This window comes from Octopus bimaculoides, chromosome 22 (genome assembly GCF_001194135.2).
Source record: "Octopus bimaculoides isolate UCB-OBI-ISO-001 chromosome 22, ASM119413v2, whole genome shotgun sequence".
In the NCBI taxonomy this organism is placed as follows: Eukaryota; Metazoa; Mollusca; class Cephalopoda; order Octopoda; family Octopodidae; genus Octopus; species Octopus bimaculoides.
The window spans coordinates 18,050,989-18,068,028 of NC_069002.1; the positions used below are offsets into that span (position 1 = coordinate 18,050,989).

Consider the following 17,040-nt stretch of genomic DNA (forward strand, 5'->3'; position numbering starts at 1 on the left):
CATATGTTTCAAAGGATTACAACCTGTGTGATCCATAGGGATCTGTGATATTAAAATTGTAACCTTCTCTTCAGGGATGATTCCCGTGAATTCCCTGAAGAGAAGGTTACAATTTTAATATCACAGATCCCTATGGATCACACAGGTTGTAATCCTTTGAAACATATGTAGGAATAAAGTATGCAATTATAACATCCGTTTTCTCCATTCCTTACATTTTTAAACATATATATATATATATAAATATATATATATATATATAATATGGACTGGTAGGAAACAGAGTAAATGATTGTTTCTAAGATAGGCACAAGGCCTAAAATTTGGGAATAAGCAGTTAGTTGATGCCATCATCCCTAGTACTTGACTGGTATTTTATTTTATCAACCTTGAAAGGATGAAAGGCAAAGCTGGCCGCAACAGAATGTAGAACACAGAATGTAAAGAACTAGAACAAAGGTGACAAAGCATTTTGTTCTGATGCTCTGTGGTTCTGCCGATTCATTACTTTAAGTGAAGCAAATAATGACTACCACAACACAGAATTATTATTATTATTGCGAGCGAGATCGTTGCCAGTGCCCCTGGACTGGCTCTTGTGTGGGTGGCACATAAAATGCACCATTTTGAGTGTGGCCGTTGCCAGTACCGCCTGACTGGCCTTTGTGCGGTTGACACGTAAAAGCACCCACTACACTCTCGAAGTGGTTGACATTAGGAAGGGCATCCAGCTGTAGAAACTCTGCCAAATCAGATTGGAGCCTGGTGTAGCCATCCGGTTTCACCAGTCCTCAGTCAAATCGTCCAACCCATGCTAGCATGGAAAGCGGACGTTAAACGATGATGATGATGATGATGAGTAACTAGAGCAAAGAAAATTGTTTAAATGGATACAAGGGTGAAAGGGGGAGAAAAGAGGGAGGAAGAAAGGAGGAGAGAAAGAAGAGAAAAATTACAGATTTTGACTTACCGAACCAACAAATGTAAGAAAACATTCAAATAACTTATCGTTATGCATACGAGGATGTCGACCAATAATGTTAAGGTAGCGACGTAAAGATTTCCTGCGCTGCTCAATGAATTCACGATTGGCTGGAATGAAATGGAAAATTGTTTACGATTCAAAGTTTAAAAATTTTATACAATTAGAAACTATTTTTTGAAAGCCTACAAAGCTGCAAGATTTATTTTATGTATATACATATATATAATTTATTCCAACTCAAAAAACTTTGAAGTCCTTCACAATGTTTAAGTTGACATATTCAGTTGGAATCAACATAAGAGACAAAATTCAAATTAATAAATTCACAGGCGAAGTGAACCAGAAATATCAACAAATACCATGATGTATTTTTTATTGATACTGGTCTATCTATTCTATCTCCTGCCTCCCACCCACAACTGACTCTCTCTCTCTGTTTATATATATGAAAATATAATTGTCACTAAATGTGACTAAGGATGCCAAGACACCTACATTGCTAGAAATAGAAGCTAAAATGCTATAATGCTGTAGGAAAAGCACATAATTGCATACATATATGCTCACAAGAGCTGTAATCGCCCAAAAACACTGACTTGAGAATTCCCTATACCGAATGTTCAGTTTCGGCTATTTCTGTAGCCTCTTCAGTAAGGACTGCTCATTAGGCTGTTTCTACGCTTACTCCACCATCAGCACATATGCATTTACCATAAAAATTTATGGATGATTAAGTGAATTGCTAATGTGTATACAAAAATTAGTATAAACAGCCATGCGCAATGTGTTCATCATCATCATCGTCGTTTAACGTCCGCTTTCCATGCTAGCATGGGTTGGACGATTTGACTGAGGACTGGTGAAACCGGATGGCAACACCAGGCTCCAATCTAATTTGGCAGAGTTTCTACAGCTGGATGCCCTTCCTAACGCCAACCACTCAGAGAGTGTTAGCATAAAAGAAAATATAGTTTTCACTAAATGTGACTAAGGGTGTCAAGATATCTACATTGCTAGAAGTATCTTATTTCAAGCAATGGAAATTTTGACACCTACAATGCTCTGATGCTATAGGAAAAGCATATATTATGTGTGTGTGTGTGTGTGTATATATATATATATATATATATATATATATATATATATATATATATATATATATATATATATATATATACATATATATATATACATATACATATAGATAGATAGATAGATAGATAGATGTACAGATTTTATATATTAAGAAAAAAGAGATAAACAGAATTTTGGATAATTATTTATTCAGCACTTTCATCTTACTTTGGGGAATCATCAGAAATTATTCTTTTACAGAAAATTTATACCTTTTATGCCATCATCATTATGTGTGTGTGTGTGTATTAGGTTGTCTCACATGAAATGTTGCACTTGAAAAAGGAAACATTAAAATTGTTTTTAAGTTTTAGAAGATTTATTTATTTAATAAAAAAAATGTGATCCTTGATCATTTATGATCTTCATCCAACGTTCCTCTAAGGCATCTTCAAAGAACTTGTCATCTGATAAACTGTTTGAAAGCTTCAATTACCTCTTCCTTATTTAAGAATGTTTTATTGCGGATAGCAAACTCGAAGTGTTTAAATATGTGATAATCAGTAGGAGAGATATCAGGAGAATAAGGAGGATGTGCCAAAATTTCCTAATTCAGGCTTTGCAACTTGTGGACGTAGCTTGAGAGGTGTGAGGCCGTGCATTATCATGAAGCAAAATTGAGCCATCTCTAGTCACTAATCTGGGTTGCTTCTTTGTTAATTTTTTGACCCGCTGGATGTGTAATGTCAATATGCATACACAACAGAGTGTAAGTGCCCTGAGAGAAAAGTTGGGCATAAGAAGCATCAAATGTGGTGTGCAAGAGAGATGATTGCACTGGTATGGTCATGTGTTACGTATGGATGAGGACAGCTGCGTGAGGAAGTGTCACTCCCTAACTGTGGAAGGAACTTGTGGAAGAGGTAGACCCAGGAAGACATGGGATGAGGTGGTGAAGCATGACCTTCGAATATTGGGCCTCACAGAGTCAATGACAGCAGACCGAGACCTTTGGGGATACACTGTGATTGAGAAGACCCAGTAACTAAAGTAAGATGGTAGCCACGCATGTCTGGCCCAAACAAGAGTACCCCTGTGGTTTCGTGCAATATGATATGCTTGAGAAGACCTGTTGAGTCAAGTAAAACCAATATCGTAGCTGTGGCCAATACCCACTGACTGGCTCCCATGCCGGTGGTACGCAAGAAGCACCATCCGAATGTGACCAATGCCAGTACTCCCGACTGGCTCTCATGCTGGTGGCTCGTAAAAAACACCAACCGAATGTGGCCGATGCCAGTACTCCCTGACTGGCCCTTGTGCCAGTGGCACATAAAAAACACTATCCAAATGTGATTGGTTCCAGGCCCGCCTGACTGGCTCCTGTGCCAGTGGCACGTAAAAAGCACCCAGTACACTCTCAGAGTGGTTCGTGTTAGGAAGGGCATCCAGCTGTAGAAACATTGCCAAATCAGATTGGAGCCTCCAAACCTCAGTCAAACCGTCCAACACATGCCAGCATGGAAAATAGACGTTAAATGATGATGATGATGCATACAATCAACTACCTGGCAACAGGATGTTGTTGTTATAGTTTTTCTTTGTTGCAAAAATGAATAATGAATAACCCCCTTTGTTGACCACCATACAGTGACCATCAATTTTTTAGGATGCAATGGTGGCTTTGGGTAGTGTTTTGGTGACTCTCCTGTGTCTAATTATTGTCTTGTCCTCCTGCTGTTATCAAAGAGTATCCATTTCTCAAAGCACATAATGAGTCAGTACAAAAATGGTTCTCTTTCCAACCGAGAAATCAACATGAAACGTACTGTAAGGTGTCTGTTTCTTCGAATCTCATATTTTTTGACTTTTCCAAGTTTCTTCAAGTGTCAAGAAGCAGTTGTGGGAGATGTCTGGAGCTCTGATCCGATTTTTCGTACCATTGTTCGCGGAATTCGTTTAACCAAGGCATTCAATTCCTCATGCCAGATAACTGATTTTGGTCTCCCTCTTGGTTCATTTTTAAGGCTTTCATTTCCTGAACGAAATCTATGGAACCATCTCTGAACAGTTCTAATATCAACAGAATCATTACCAAAACCCCACTTGATGGTCCATAGAGCTTTGGTGGCAGAGTGACCCAACTTGTATTCGTACAAGAAAATCACTTGGTATTGTTCAGTTGTCATAAGAGCTGTGTGTAGCAATTTTGAATAATAGTATTGTCTAGAAAAAGAAGACTTGAGAGTAAACACAAGCATATACACAGAAACTCATTAAAATCCATTTCTAGATGACTCATAAAAAACCCATTTATAATAGGACATTTCATGTGAGACAACCTAATATATATGTATGTATGTGTGTGCGTGTGTGGGTGTTAGTTGAAAAAATCTAGAGTTGAATGGGTAAGAAAATGTTCTTTTGTTATCAATATGTGATGCATATATGTGTGTGCATGTGTGTATGTGTATGTGTGTGTAAGTATATGTGTGGTAAATTTATGGACGCTTGGTTGGGGGGGGGGGGAGAGACAAAAGAAAGAAAGAAGTCTTTTTTCTGGGGTGGTTGAAGCTGTATTCTTATGGTCAGTTGCTACACAGCTGCTGAAGTCAATTTTGCTTTAGTTATTGTTTTGAAAGCATCTCTCTCTCTCTTTCTCTCTGTGTGCATGCATGTGTAAGGGTGTGTGTGGTACATTTTGGAGGTTTGGTTAGAGGGGGGGAAAAGTATCTTATTATTTGGCTGGTTGAAATTGTATCATATTCTTAAGGTCAGTTGCTACAGAGCTGTTAAAGTTAGTGATAATTCAAGATGTTAAATTTGTTTTAGTCACTGCTTTGAAAGTATATTTCTCTCTTTCTCTCTATCACATTATATACATATTAACATGCGTGTAAATATACACATACATATACTCATATATATACAATGAGATATATATACATATATATATGTATATATATATATATATACACATATCCATCCACCCATCCATGTACAGGGTGCAGTGAATAAATTGTCATCTAAATTACCCAAAAATGAAAATAACACTGTCATCTCATTTTAACATATATTTTCCAAAATTTTTTCTGTAAAAACCTATTTTCACATTAAATGAGTCAACTTCCAGTACGAATGTTTACGTTTTGTATGTCTTTTTTTAACAAAAAAAGTTTCTAAATAATTCTGGAAACAATCTACTCATACAATTTACACACCCAGGTAGATTCAATGTGACAAGGCTTCATCTTTGAAAGTGTTTGCTCATAGACATACTGTAAAAACCCATGTAATTTACGCACTTTTTTTCGCAAAAATAAAAATAAACTTTAGTGGGTGTGTAAATTGTATGAGTAGATTGTTTCCAGAATTATTTAGAAACTTTTTTTGTTAAAAAAAGACATACAAAACGTAAACATTCGTACTGGAAGTTGACTCATTTAATGTGAAAATAGGTTTTTACAGAAAAAATAAGGGCTTAGATATAACGAAGTTGCTGTAATTCAAGTTGTGTGCATGCATGCACACACACACACACACAGATATAAATGTCTGCATAGAGAAAGACCGAATGAACTAAACAGAACAGGAGGAGACACATGTAATTCAATCATGAAGAGGAATGTTTTATCTTTATTTTGATATAAAATCGATGGGGATAGGTCAGATAATTATTAGAAAATAGAAAGGTGAAAATTTTATAGTCAAAATGGAGAAAAATCCCACTTATATGGGTGTCCTGATCCGAAATTCTACCGTTTATAGCTATTTTAAATAGTCTATCAAAATATTACTGAAATGGTGTCATGTCCCAAAACCTCAAGATTTATTTAGTTCTATACCTACAAGAAATGTGCCAAAACTCAAGTCCCTGTGGTTTGTACTTTTGAAATTAACTAGGTCTGAAAACAGCAAAATTGAAAAAATACATCCATTTTAGCAAACTCACTTTCTAACTGCAACTCACAACTCACTTTACAAATTTTCTGCATGAAACTATTTCCCTCCTTCACTCAACTGATATTCTCTGCATCCAATTCATTCCGTACCTCTAATAATATTCTCACTCTAGCACACTGACCTACATATCTACCTTTTCCTCAATCCTAGTTTGTCTCTGATATTCACCATGTACCTTGTCTTTTCAGCAAGACACCTACTCCTGTCCCTCTATTTTAGTTTCTTATCCCTCAATTCTATAACCCCATTCAGTTGTGAGGTCTTGTCTTGCAGGTACTTGGTGACCCCACCCATGCTGGTGTCATGTAAAAAAGCACCCAGTAACACTCTGTGAAGTGGTCAGCATTAGGAAGGACATCCATGCCAAAGAAGACATTAGAACTTAGTGCAGCCGATGACAGTACCGAATGGAACAATAAACCCCCCCACTACCACACTACGCAACATGATGACTAAAGACAGAAGTGGGAGAGATACAAACTGTATAGTACATAAACCCGTATACACACAAAAGACACACATACGAATACTTAAGATGAAATGAAAAAAGAGATAAAGTAAATAAACACGAGAAAAAAACTATATAAAGGACATGGATACAAATGATATAGTAAGCAAACACAGACATGTGTACACGCATGCACACACACAGATTTAAATGCATGCACAGAGAAAGACCGAATGAACTAAACAGAACAGGAGGAGACACATGGGATGGAAGAGCTACTGAAGAGGTTACAGGTGTGTGATAAAAGTTTTCTAGACAATGGACATAGATAAAATAAGAACAATAATAAACGAGTGAAGAATGAATATATAGTGTGTGTGTTTATTTGACAAGAAAAAAAAAACCCCTGAAACAATTCTTGTTTAGAATGGTGGAATTCAAAAGTTGATAAAAAGCTCCTATGATGTCAGCAACAATTAATTCTCCCTCATAGAAATAAAGTTTCTAAAATGAATAGAGAAATTTGAAGAATTACTTTGGTCCAGCAGTAGAACACCTGCCATATCTACAAGAGATGTGGGTTCATGTTCCACAGGTAGCCTTCAGATTTTTCTCTCAATGATGTTACAAGACAACAGTCTGGTATGCAAATATTTGAAAAAGAACAAAAATTCTTGTTACTAGAGCCAATACTTTTGATTGCTACTGACTTGGTCTAGACTTTAAAGCATAAAAATTGATGATAGAATTGTAACCAAAATTAGAACTTGACTGACAATAGATTAATACCACAAGCAGAATGGATTGAGAGATTGTGTTCTCTGGGCATCTGCATGGAGCAATATTATCAGAGCAGAGGCCTAGCCCAAACTGTAACAAAATCTGAGTGTTATTGAGATCAGTAGTTTTTGTCTTTTAAAAATTAATTCTGAAGGATAAAATCTAGTTCGAGATACAAATGAGTGGAATCAGAACTTGTTAAGAGCAAATATCAATTATTGCTCTTTTGGCCTCTATCAACAAACCTACAATTCATCTGAGTTCAATATGTAGAATAAATTTGTAGAAAATGTTAAGTACTGGTGATAGTGCAATGTAAAAAGTAGTAAAAAGCACTGGTGATGATGCCATGTAAAAAACACCCAGTATGCTCTGTGAAGTGGTTGGCATTAGGAAGGGTATCCAGCTGTAGAAGCGAAGCCAAAACAGACAAAGGGACCTGGTGTGGTCCTTAGCTTTGCTAGCTCCTGTCAAGATGTCCAACCCCTGCCAGCACGGAAAATGGACATTAAATGACAATGTGAAAAAAACTTTTACTTTTTACTTCTATTTTAAAAAGCTAATCAAGGGTTGAAGTGGATTAGTGTCCCTGATCTTTGCAAGCTCTCTCAGGAATATTTACTCACACAATTGTTTGCAAGAAAGCAAGAAATTAATTAGCTACAACAATGTAATTACGTATTTAAAAAAAATATAACTGCAATATATCTAAACAATCTGATAATATGATATAATACTTTATGTAGCACATCAACCAGTACCAGTGTGTACAGGTCAGAAATTAAGAACAATAGTAAACTTAGGATATCTTAGCAGTTAATTCATAAAAATAACTACAGGCATGGTTGTATCATTAAGAAATTCACTTCCCAACCATGTGGTTTCAGGTTCAGTCTCACTGTATGGTACCTTGGGCAAGTGCCTTCTATTATATTCTGGGATCACTCAGATTTTGCTGATTAGATTTGGGACACAGTAACTGGCAGAAGCTCATTGTGTGTGCGTGTGTGTGTGCGTGTGTGTTTGTGCTTGTGTCTCCTTGTCTAGACATCACTTGCTAACTGTAAACAAGCATCACCATCATATACCATGGGGCAATAAAAATTCTGGGTTCCACAAGAAATAAAAAGTGAATTAGTTTTTGTGTTTTTAGGACAGCTAAAATGGCTTTCCAACAATGTAGTTACATTTTAACAAACATAATGTAAACTTAGTTGTTCCTAAAAAGACAGCATGGTCTCAGCTGTTCTAGTTGAGTTTGATCTTAGGTCTGCCTGCTCAAGGCTAAATTGGGGCTAAACAACAACAGCTTAGTAATAGTGAGATCTAACATTGGTACAAGGTCAACCTGACTTTTCTGTACACAATTAGCACCGATATCATTAACCATGAGATAAAAAAATAACAATATTCAAATTAAGAATGCTGAAGACTGACAGAAAAACTGGTGCACTAACATCTCTATCATTCAGCCATGATTTCAAAGGAATAAAAAACAACAACAAAAAATAAAACAAACCAAGACACTTACCGCCCATCATTTTCTTTGGAGGTAACCTGGGGATCATTCGGTAAGGAAACCGCATCATTAACATTTCGTTGATTACTAAGAAATCATTGTATCGACGTAGAACTGTACTATGAAATTTCTGAAATTAAAACAATATAAAAGTCAAAACTATATATATTATTGATATTTGATTAAGGCATAAGGCCACAAATTTTGAGGTAAAGTGTAAAGGATTTAAATTTGCCTAATGTTGTTACTGGTACTTATTCTATTGATACCAGCAGAAAGACCGACACATTTAATGAAAACGAATCAGTATTTTGTGTTTTTAGGATAGCTAAAATGGCTTTCCAACAATGTAATTGCCTTTTAACAAACATTAGATAATTTGTGTAAATTTTTCGACTATGATTTTCCTTTGTATCCTTTGTCTAATAGTACACACTCACTCAGTAAATATTTCTTTCATTATTTTATTGTAGTGCTAATCTCTCTTTCATTTAAGCCTTTAGCATTCAGATTACTCTGTCAAATGTTTATTAATATTGTTTTGAATTATTCATACATTATCTTATAGCTTAAAAATTTTGATGATGTGGTTGTATACTTTTGGAATGACATTGTATATTATAAGAGGCCAGATCTGGCCAGTTTAAACATAAGACAGGCAGAATATTTTGGCCGGATAAGGCCAGTCTAAAAGTTAATGGGTTACATAAAATAATCTTCAACAGGGTTGCTTATTATGATAGAAACAACAGGGATCATGAGGTATTTTCTGAGGCATATAACATACTAAACAACCATACCAGATACATTTTTTTTTTTTTTTTTCAAATTATACTAGTGTAGCAATTTCAGATTATTTCAATCACATTCAGTTGACCTCTTAGTAACTTGAAATTATATTCATATTAAGAGGGAGAGGCAAGGATGAAATATATTTCAAATTACCCTCAGAGGTAATTTGAAATTGATTTCATCCTATCCCTATGGTTTTAGATTACTCCCTCAGGCTCTTCTCCCAAATGTTCATCACCTTGGTGGCAAAAAAAGTGTGTTTCCAATGTGTGTGTGCATGTGTTGGATATATGTGTGTAAATCACAAAGAGTTTTAAGCATCCACTTTGTTAGTTAAAGTTGATAGAAGTCGTATTTTAAGTGTATAAATATATTTCTTGTATAATAATTGTGTATGAATATATTTTGTTTTATTCTTTTACTTGTTTCAGTCATTTGACTATGGCCATGCTGGAGCACCGCCTTAAAGGGTTTTAGTCAAGGAAATCAGCTCCAGTATTTATTCTTTGTACTTATTCTACCGGTTTCTTTTACTGAACCACTAAGTTATGGGGACATAAACACACCAGCATCAGTTGTCAAGCGATGACGGGGGTACAAACACAAGCATACACACACACATATATATATATATATATATATATACACACACATACATGATGGTTTCTTTCAGTTTCCATCAACCAAATCCACTCACAATGCTTTGGTCAGCCTGAGGCTATATAGTAGAAGACACTTCCCCAAGGTGCCACGCAGTGGGAGTGGGAAGCAAGCTTCTTATCACACTGCCACACCTGTGCTTATATGTTTTGTATATAGATATAGGCAATTAAGGCAATCCTGTTCCCTCAGCCTCCCATGTAGACTATAAATTTTTTTAACCAGTACCCTTGAACTAAATCTGGTCCTGGGCCCATCCAATTCAGCATTTCTCCTAACACTTTACTCATTAATGCACTAGTTAGTCTTAGATCTGGCTACTTCTCACTCACTACTTCTTCATTCACTTTCTTTAACCATACTGTATCTCCATTATGACTGACTGGCTTATCTCAATACTACTCCAGAACTTTCTAGCTTCTTCTGCATTAGGTTTCTCATCTTCAGTACTTTCTTCACTATTTATTTAATTATAAAATCTCTTCTGGTCTGTCTCAGAAAAATCTATTCTGTTGATACTGATCTATTCTTTTCTTATATCCAGAAAGCTTACCTGCTACTGCTATGATACGCTGTTTCAACTCTTCTATGATTGCCCCAAATCCTTTTTCTTTGACTAAGTATGTTTTCTCAAGAGAAGATTTCAGTTTCCAGGCTTCTATTCTACTCAGATCTTGTCTTAAAGTCTTCACTTTATTTTGTAGTCTCCTTTTCCACATTTGCTCTTTTCTAATCTTTCCTGATGGAATATTTAATCTTCTAGTAACTACTATCTCTCCTGCATAGATCAATAAGTTAGTGTCACCTATATTGTTAGTATCTATCCTACTGATAACAGAATCTACTTTCCTAAAGGTGGTGAGCTAGCAGAAACGTTAGCATGCTGGGTGAAATGCAAAGGGGCATTTCGTCTGTCTTTACGTTCTGAGTTCAAATTCCACCAAGGCCGACTTTGCTTTTCAGGATCGATAAATTAAGTACCAGTTGCATACTGAGGTCAATCTAACCGACCCCCTCCCCCACAAAAAAAATTCAGGCCTTGTGCCTAGAGTAGAAAAGAATCTACTTTCCTAGTCATTTCTAGAAGTTTCCTTCTGTTGGTACCTTTTAATGTTGGCAATCTTTTTCTTACTTCTTTACTCATCTAAGATCTTCTGATCTTCCTCACTTAAATTGCTGGTGCCAGTTGTCCCTTCGTTATTGATAGTGGTTATTATTATTATCATTATTATTATTTGTGAAGAGAGAACAAGAAACAGACAAGCAGAGACACAGTGTTGCTTATATACACCACTTGAAGTATCTTTCCTCCATGCTGCCTGGATTTGCAATGTTTGCAATACTGTTGTACAACTATCCTGGTCCCACATAATCACTTTTTGCATTATATTAGGGGATGTATTATTTGAGAAGTAGTAATATAACTTTCATACAATTTTCTGAGGAGAAAGTGACACAACTCATGATCTCTGTAAGTCCTCCTATTGAAACTGATTCATCTGATCTTCAGTTTGAATGTCTGTTGTAAGTCAATGTTTGCAGAAGAGAAAAACAAACCATGAATAAAAAGATTATTGAAAATGTTGGTGAAGCTAGTGGGGGAAATCTTTGGTGAAGCTGAAATCAGGAGATGCCCGGTTTTAAATGACAAAAAGTAAATATCTGTCCATTTTTAAGCATAAGATTAAAGCAGGTAGGGTGAAGGTATGATATGGAAAATTTCTTTCATACATATACACAGGCACAAGCGTTGCTGTGTAAGAAGTTTGCTTTCCAACTACATAGTTTTAGGTTCAACCCCACAGCATGGCACCTTAGGCAAATGCCTATTACCACAGCTCCAGCCTGACTAAAGAGCCTGCTGAGTGGATCTGGAAAATGGAAACTGAAAGAAGCCTCTGTGTGTGTGTGTGTGTGTGTGTGTGTGTGTGTGTGTGTGTGTGTGTGTGTGTGTGTGTGTGTTCATGTTTCCTTGTCTTCACATTATAAAATAGTTGTACATGAATATCACCATTTTACAAACAGTGTCATTCATTCCCAATCTTCTGTAAAAATATGTCCAGCTATAGGAAAATACCACCTCATTTGGCAACAGGTGAGGGTTGGCAACAGAAAAGGCATCCAACTTTAGAAAAGGGAAAAGTGGATGTTGTGATATTGATGATGCTGATTAAAAAAAGGAGAAATAAAATAATTACCTGGCTTGTGATTTCATATTCAACATGTTTTAATATTAAACCTTTCTTTTCAGGCACCAGTTCAACTTTAATGTTTTCGAGGTCATACAACTCAGAGTATGTATAATTAAGAATTGTTGGAGACATGTCTCGTCTTAAATGAATGCAGAAAGCTTTCAAATCAGCTAAATCACCGAGTGTGGGTTTGGGTAGTTCTGAAATTGAAAATTGAAAAGATAATAATAATAATCATCTCTATTATAGACACAAGGGCTGAAATTTGGGGGAGGGGAATATATCGACCCCAGTGTTCAACTGGTACTTAATTTATCGACCCTGAAAGGATGAAAGGCAAAGTTGACCACATCGTAATTTGAACTCAGACCATCAAGATGGACAAAATGCTGGGAGAGAGGATTAGTCGATTACATCAAACCAGTGCATAACTGGTACTTATTTAATTAATCCTGAATTTGAACTCAGAATGTAGCAACGGCCAAAATACTGCTAAGCATTTCATCCAACATGCTTACGATTCTGCCAGCTCACTGCAACAAGCTGCATTAAACTGCATCCAGTGATGAGGCTTATGTTTGGGAGTTCTGGATTTGTGGGGAGGATGAAGTTATCCCTTAATTACCATTACACCCAGGTGTGTTCTGACCTGGAACAGTAGTACCTGTCAGGGTCTGATCATACGTTAACCTTTCAACATCTTTCATAAAGCAACCACTCTTATTCTCCCCCCTCAGCCAAGGAGTTTATTTAGTTTAGTAAGTTACAAGGCAAATTCACTAGTATTGGTGTCATGAAAACATGCACCAAGTACACATGTAAAGCAGTTGGTGTTAGGAAAGACATCAGTTGTAGAAAACATACCAAAATCGACACAGTGGAGCAAGACAGTTCTCCAGCTTGTTTCCATGCTGGAATGGTTAACCCATGCCAGCATGGAAAGCAGACATAAAAATTATGAAAAATACAATCAGCTCTGGTAGAATTCGAATTCAGAATACAGAACACTGAAAAGATTTGATTTGCTACTCCATGTTTACTGCAGCTTTACTCATACAATTAATTGATGATTCACCATCTTTCAATGGTAAACTAATTGTACCTACGTTGGCCTTATAAAAGCCAACGAGAGACTACTCAGAGAATGTCTAAGTAGTCAAAATTGATTACAGGCCTGTTCAATCAGACTCAGCCTGAATTAACAGGTCTAACATGTTCTTTTTTAACATGATAAGGTGTGATTTGAAGGAATCTACCTGCTATTTCTAGCAGGTGAAATAACCAGATAGAGGCTCTCTCATTGGTTCAAGCAGTCTAAGTAATCATAAGTGGATTACAGGACACCACAGACATCTAAAACTGATAAACCATCTGAGAAGATATAATTTTGATGGGGTCATTTCATGATATTTTGAGGTTTAATGTTGGATAAAGGGTACTAAACCCTTACTGAGATGAATATCATCATCATCATCGTTTAACGTCCGCTTTCCATGCTAGCATGGGTTGTACAATTTGACTGAGGACTGGTGAACCAGATGGCTACACCAGGCTCCAATCTGATTTGGCAGAATTTCTACAGCTGGATGCCCTTCCTAATGTCAACCACTTCGAGAGTGTAGTGGGTGCTTTTACGTGCCATCGGCACGAGGGCCAGTCACACGGCACTGGCAATGGCCATGCTCAAAATGGTGTATTTTATGTGCCACCTGCACAGGAGCCAGTCCAGTGGCACTGGCAACGATCTCGCTCGAATGTCTTTACACAACATAAATACCAGAAATCCTGATCACAGTCTTGTATCTTTTACTTGTTTCATTCATTGAATTGCAACCATGCTGGAGCACTACCTTGAAGGGTTATAGTTGAATGAATTGACCCCAATACTTATTTTTTTTAAGGCTTGTAGTGTTTTCTATCATTCTCTTGTGCTGAACTGTTAAGTTATGGGGATGTAAATAAACCAACAGCAGTTGTCAAGCAATTGTAAAGAACAAAGACACACACAACAGGCTTCTTTCAGTTCCCATCTACAAATTCCACTGACAAGACTTTGGGCAGCCCAAAACTACAGAAGACACTTGTCCAAGTAGTTATGCAGGGACTGAACCTGGAATGGTTTGGCTGGGAAGCAAGCTTCTTACCAAACTGCCATGCACTGAAAATTTTATATAGGTCTTGGAGGAAGTTAGATACAAAAAAAAAAGTTTTGAATGATTAATCTCTATTTTTTTATCAACTGTATCTGCTCTCTCTCTCTCACACACACACACACACACACTGTATGCAAAGGTATGGTTGCATTGCTAGAAAGTTTGCTTCCCAACCATGTGGTTTCAGGTTCAGTTGCAGTGCATACCTCAGGCAAGTGTCTCCTACAATAGCTCAAACCCAACCAAAGCTTTGTGAGTACAATTTGGTAGACATACATACATTCACATATATAGGCGCAGGCATGGCTGTGTGGTAAGAAGTTTGCTTTCCAACCACATGATTCCAGGTTGTCTTATTGCATGGCAACTTGGGCAAGTGTCTTCTAATATAGCCTTTGGGCTGACCAAAGGAAAGGTGGATAGGTAGGGAAATGTGCTAGACTGAAAAGTATGTGATAGATAATGATATCAATAATTCTACTTTTGGCACAAGGCCAGCAATTTTAGGGGATTACATCACTCTCTAGACTGGTGCTTTATTTTAACAACCCCAACAGGTTGAAAGACAAAGTTGACCTCAGTGGAATTTGAACTCAGAACACAAAGGGCTGAAATGCTAAGCATTTTGTCTGATGTGTTATCAATGCTGTCACCTCACCAACTTAATAATAAGCATGTCTACAGTTGCAGCTACCTTATGTGTCCCAAGCTACAACTTCTCTATGCCTGAACAGCTATAGCAAGCTAGTGACTCTATCATGCAATTATTTTTCACTGATAGAGTTGGCCACACAGATAATTACAACAACCTTTAACTGACCTTGTTAAAGAAAGCCTAATAACAAAAAGACAAAATAACTTATACACAACTGCTAAGGAAATCCCTCTGGTATTGCACTGACATATTAAACTTTGAAGCATAAAAGTTCAAAAGATAAGAAATGATCACTAAAAGTCAAGAGTTATGAACAAGGAAAAATCAATTTATAAATGGTTTTATTGTTTTCAGTTACATATTTTATTCTATTATCACATCATTAGTTTTACGACAGTTTTACAATAGGCTTTAAAGATTATTAACAATACAGAGAATATCATTATTACAATAGTGACAGTGTAGAAACTACCTTTGTGGCATTCAGTTAAAGCTTTGTTTGTTCTGAGTTCAAATCCTATGGAGATCAGTTTTGCTTTTCACCCTTTGGAGGTTAATAAAATAAAGTACCAGTTAAATACACATCATGATTTAATTAAGTAACCCTACTTCTTTGAATGTTGCCTTGTGCCTATGAAAGAAATTATAACATAAATTATCACATAATAGATGCAACATAGCTGTGTGATTAAGAAGTTTGCTTCCAAACCATGTGGTTTTGGATTCAGTCTTACAGCATGACACCCTGGACAAGTGTCCTACTAAAGCTCTAGGATTACCAAAACCATCTGAGGGAATTTGGTAGCTGGAAACTAAAAGAAACTTATCATATATGATACATTTATATATAAATATGTATGTTTACATTTGCATTCTGCAGAAGCTGCTCATTTCCAATGACACTGCTATTGCTGTTGCTTCATCCGTCAAATCATTTAGTTGTTTTGTGCCTCCAAAATGTGATCTTTTATTTGAAATACAGGTAAGGTTTACCAAAAAGGAAAACCATAGCTGTCACTAAATATGATTAGGGTGTTAGAAGCACCTACATTGCTAGAAATAAGAGATAAAATGCTCTAATGTTGTAATCAAAACAATTGTATACATATATACTGGTAGGGACTATAATCGCCCGAAAACACTGATCAAGAATTCTTTATATTGACGTCAGTTTCAGCAATTTCCATTGCCTCGTCATAAGAATTTATGGATGATTTAGCAAATCACGAATGTGTATACATAAAATTAATATAGACAGTAGTATGCAATGTTTACCAAAAAGGAAAATCGTAATTATGTACACATTAGTGATTTGCTAAATCATCCATAAATTCTTATAGTGATAGAGAATTCAGTCCGGAATCTGCTGAAGTCGAGCCAGTCTTTACTGATGAGGCAATGAAAATTGCCAAAACTGACATCAGTATAAGGAATTCTCAACTGATGCTTTCGGGCGATTATAGTTCCTACCAGTGTATATATATATATATATATATGTACACAATTATGTGCTTTGACTACAGCGTTAGCGTATTTTAGCTCTTATTTCTAGAAATGTAGGTGTTTCTAACATCCTAGTCATATTTATATTCTTTAGCTTGTTTCAGTCATTTGACTGTGGCCATGCTGGAGCACCGCCTTTAGTTGATCAAATTTACCCCAGGACTTATTCTTTGTAAACCTAGTACTTATTCTATCGATCTCTTAGGCCGAACGACTAAGTTACAGGGATGTAAACACACCAACATCAGTTTTCAAGCAGTGAAGGGGGGACAAACACACACACACACTATATATATATATATATATATATATATAT

The 17,040-nt window shown here is 36.3% G+C and overlaps 1 protein-coding gene across 2 annotated transcripts in view; it reads right to left on the minus strand.

The window, feature by feature from the left end:
* The window catches only part of LOC106867306 (sorting nexin-8), a 79,757-nt gene that overhangs the window by 28,300 nt on the left and 34,417 nt on the right, over positions 1 to 17,040 (minus strand). For both annotated transcript variants that reach the window (XM_052975871.1, XM_014912146.2), the window contains exons 4-6: positions 12,420 to 12,613; positions 8,782 to 8,899; positions 971 to 1,092 (exon numbers count right to left, since the gene is read on the minus strand). In XM_052975871.1, the coding sequence (XP_052831831.1) occupies positions 971 to 1,092; positions 8,782 to 8,899; positions 12,420 to 12,613 (434 nt within the window). The remainder of the gene's footprint in view (positions 1 to 970; positions 1,093 to 8,781; positions 8,900 to 12,419; positions 12,614 to 17,040) is intronic.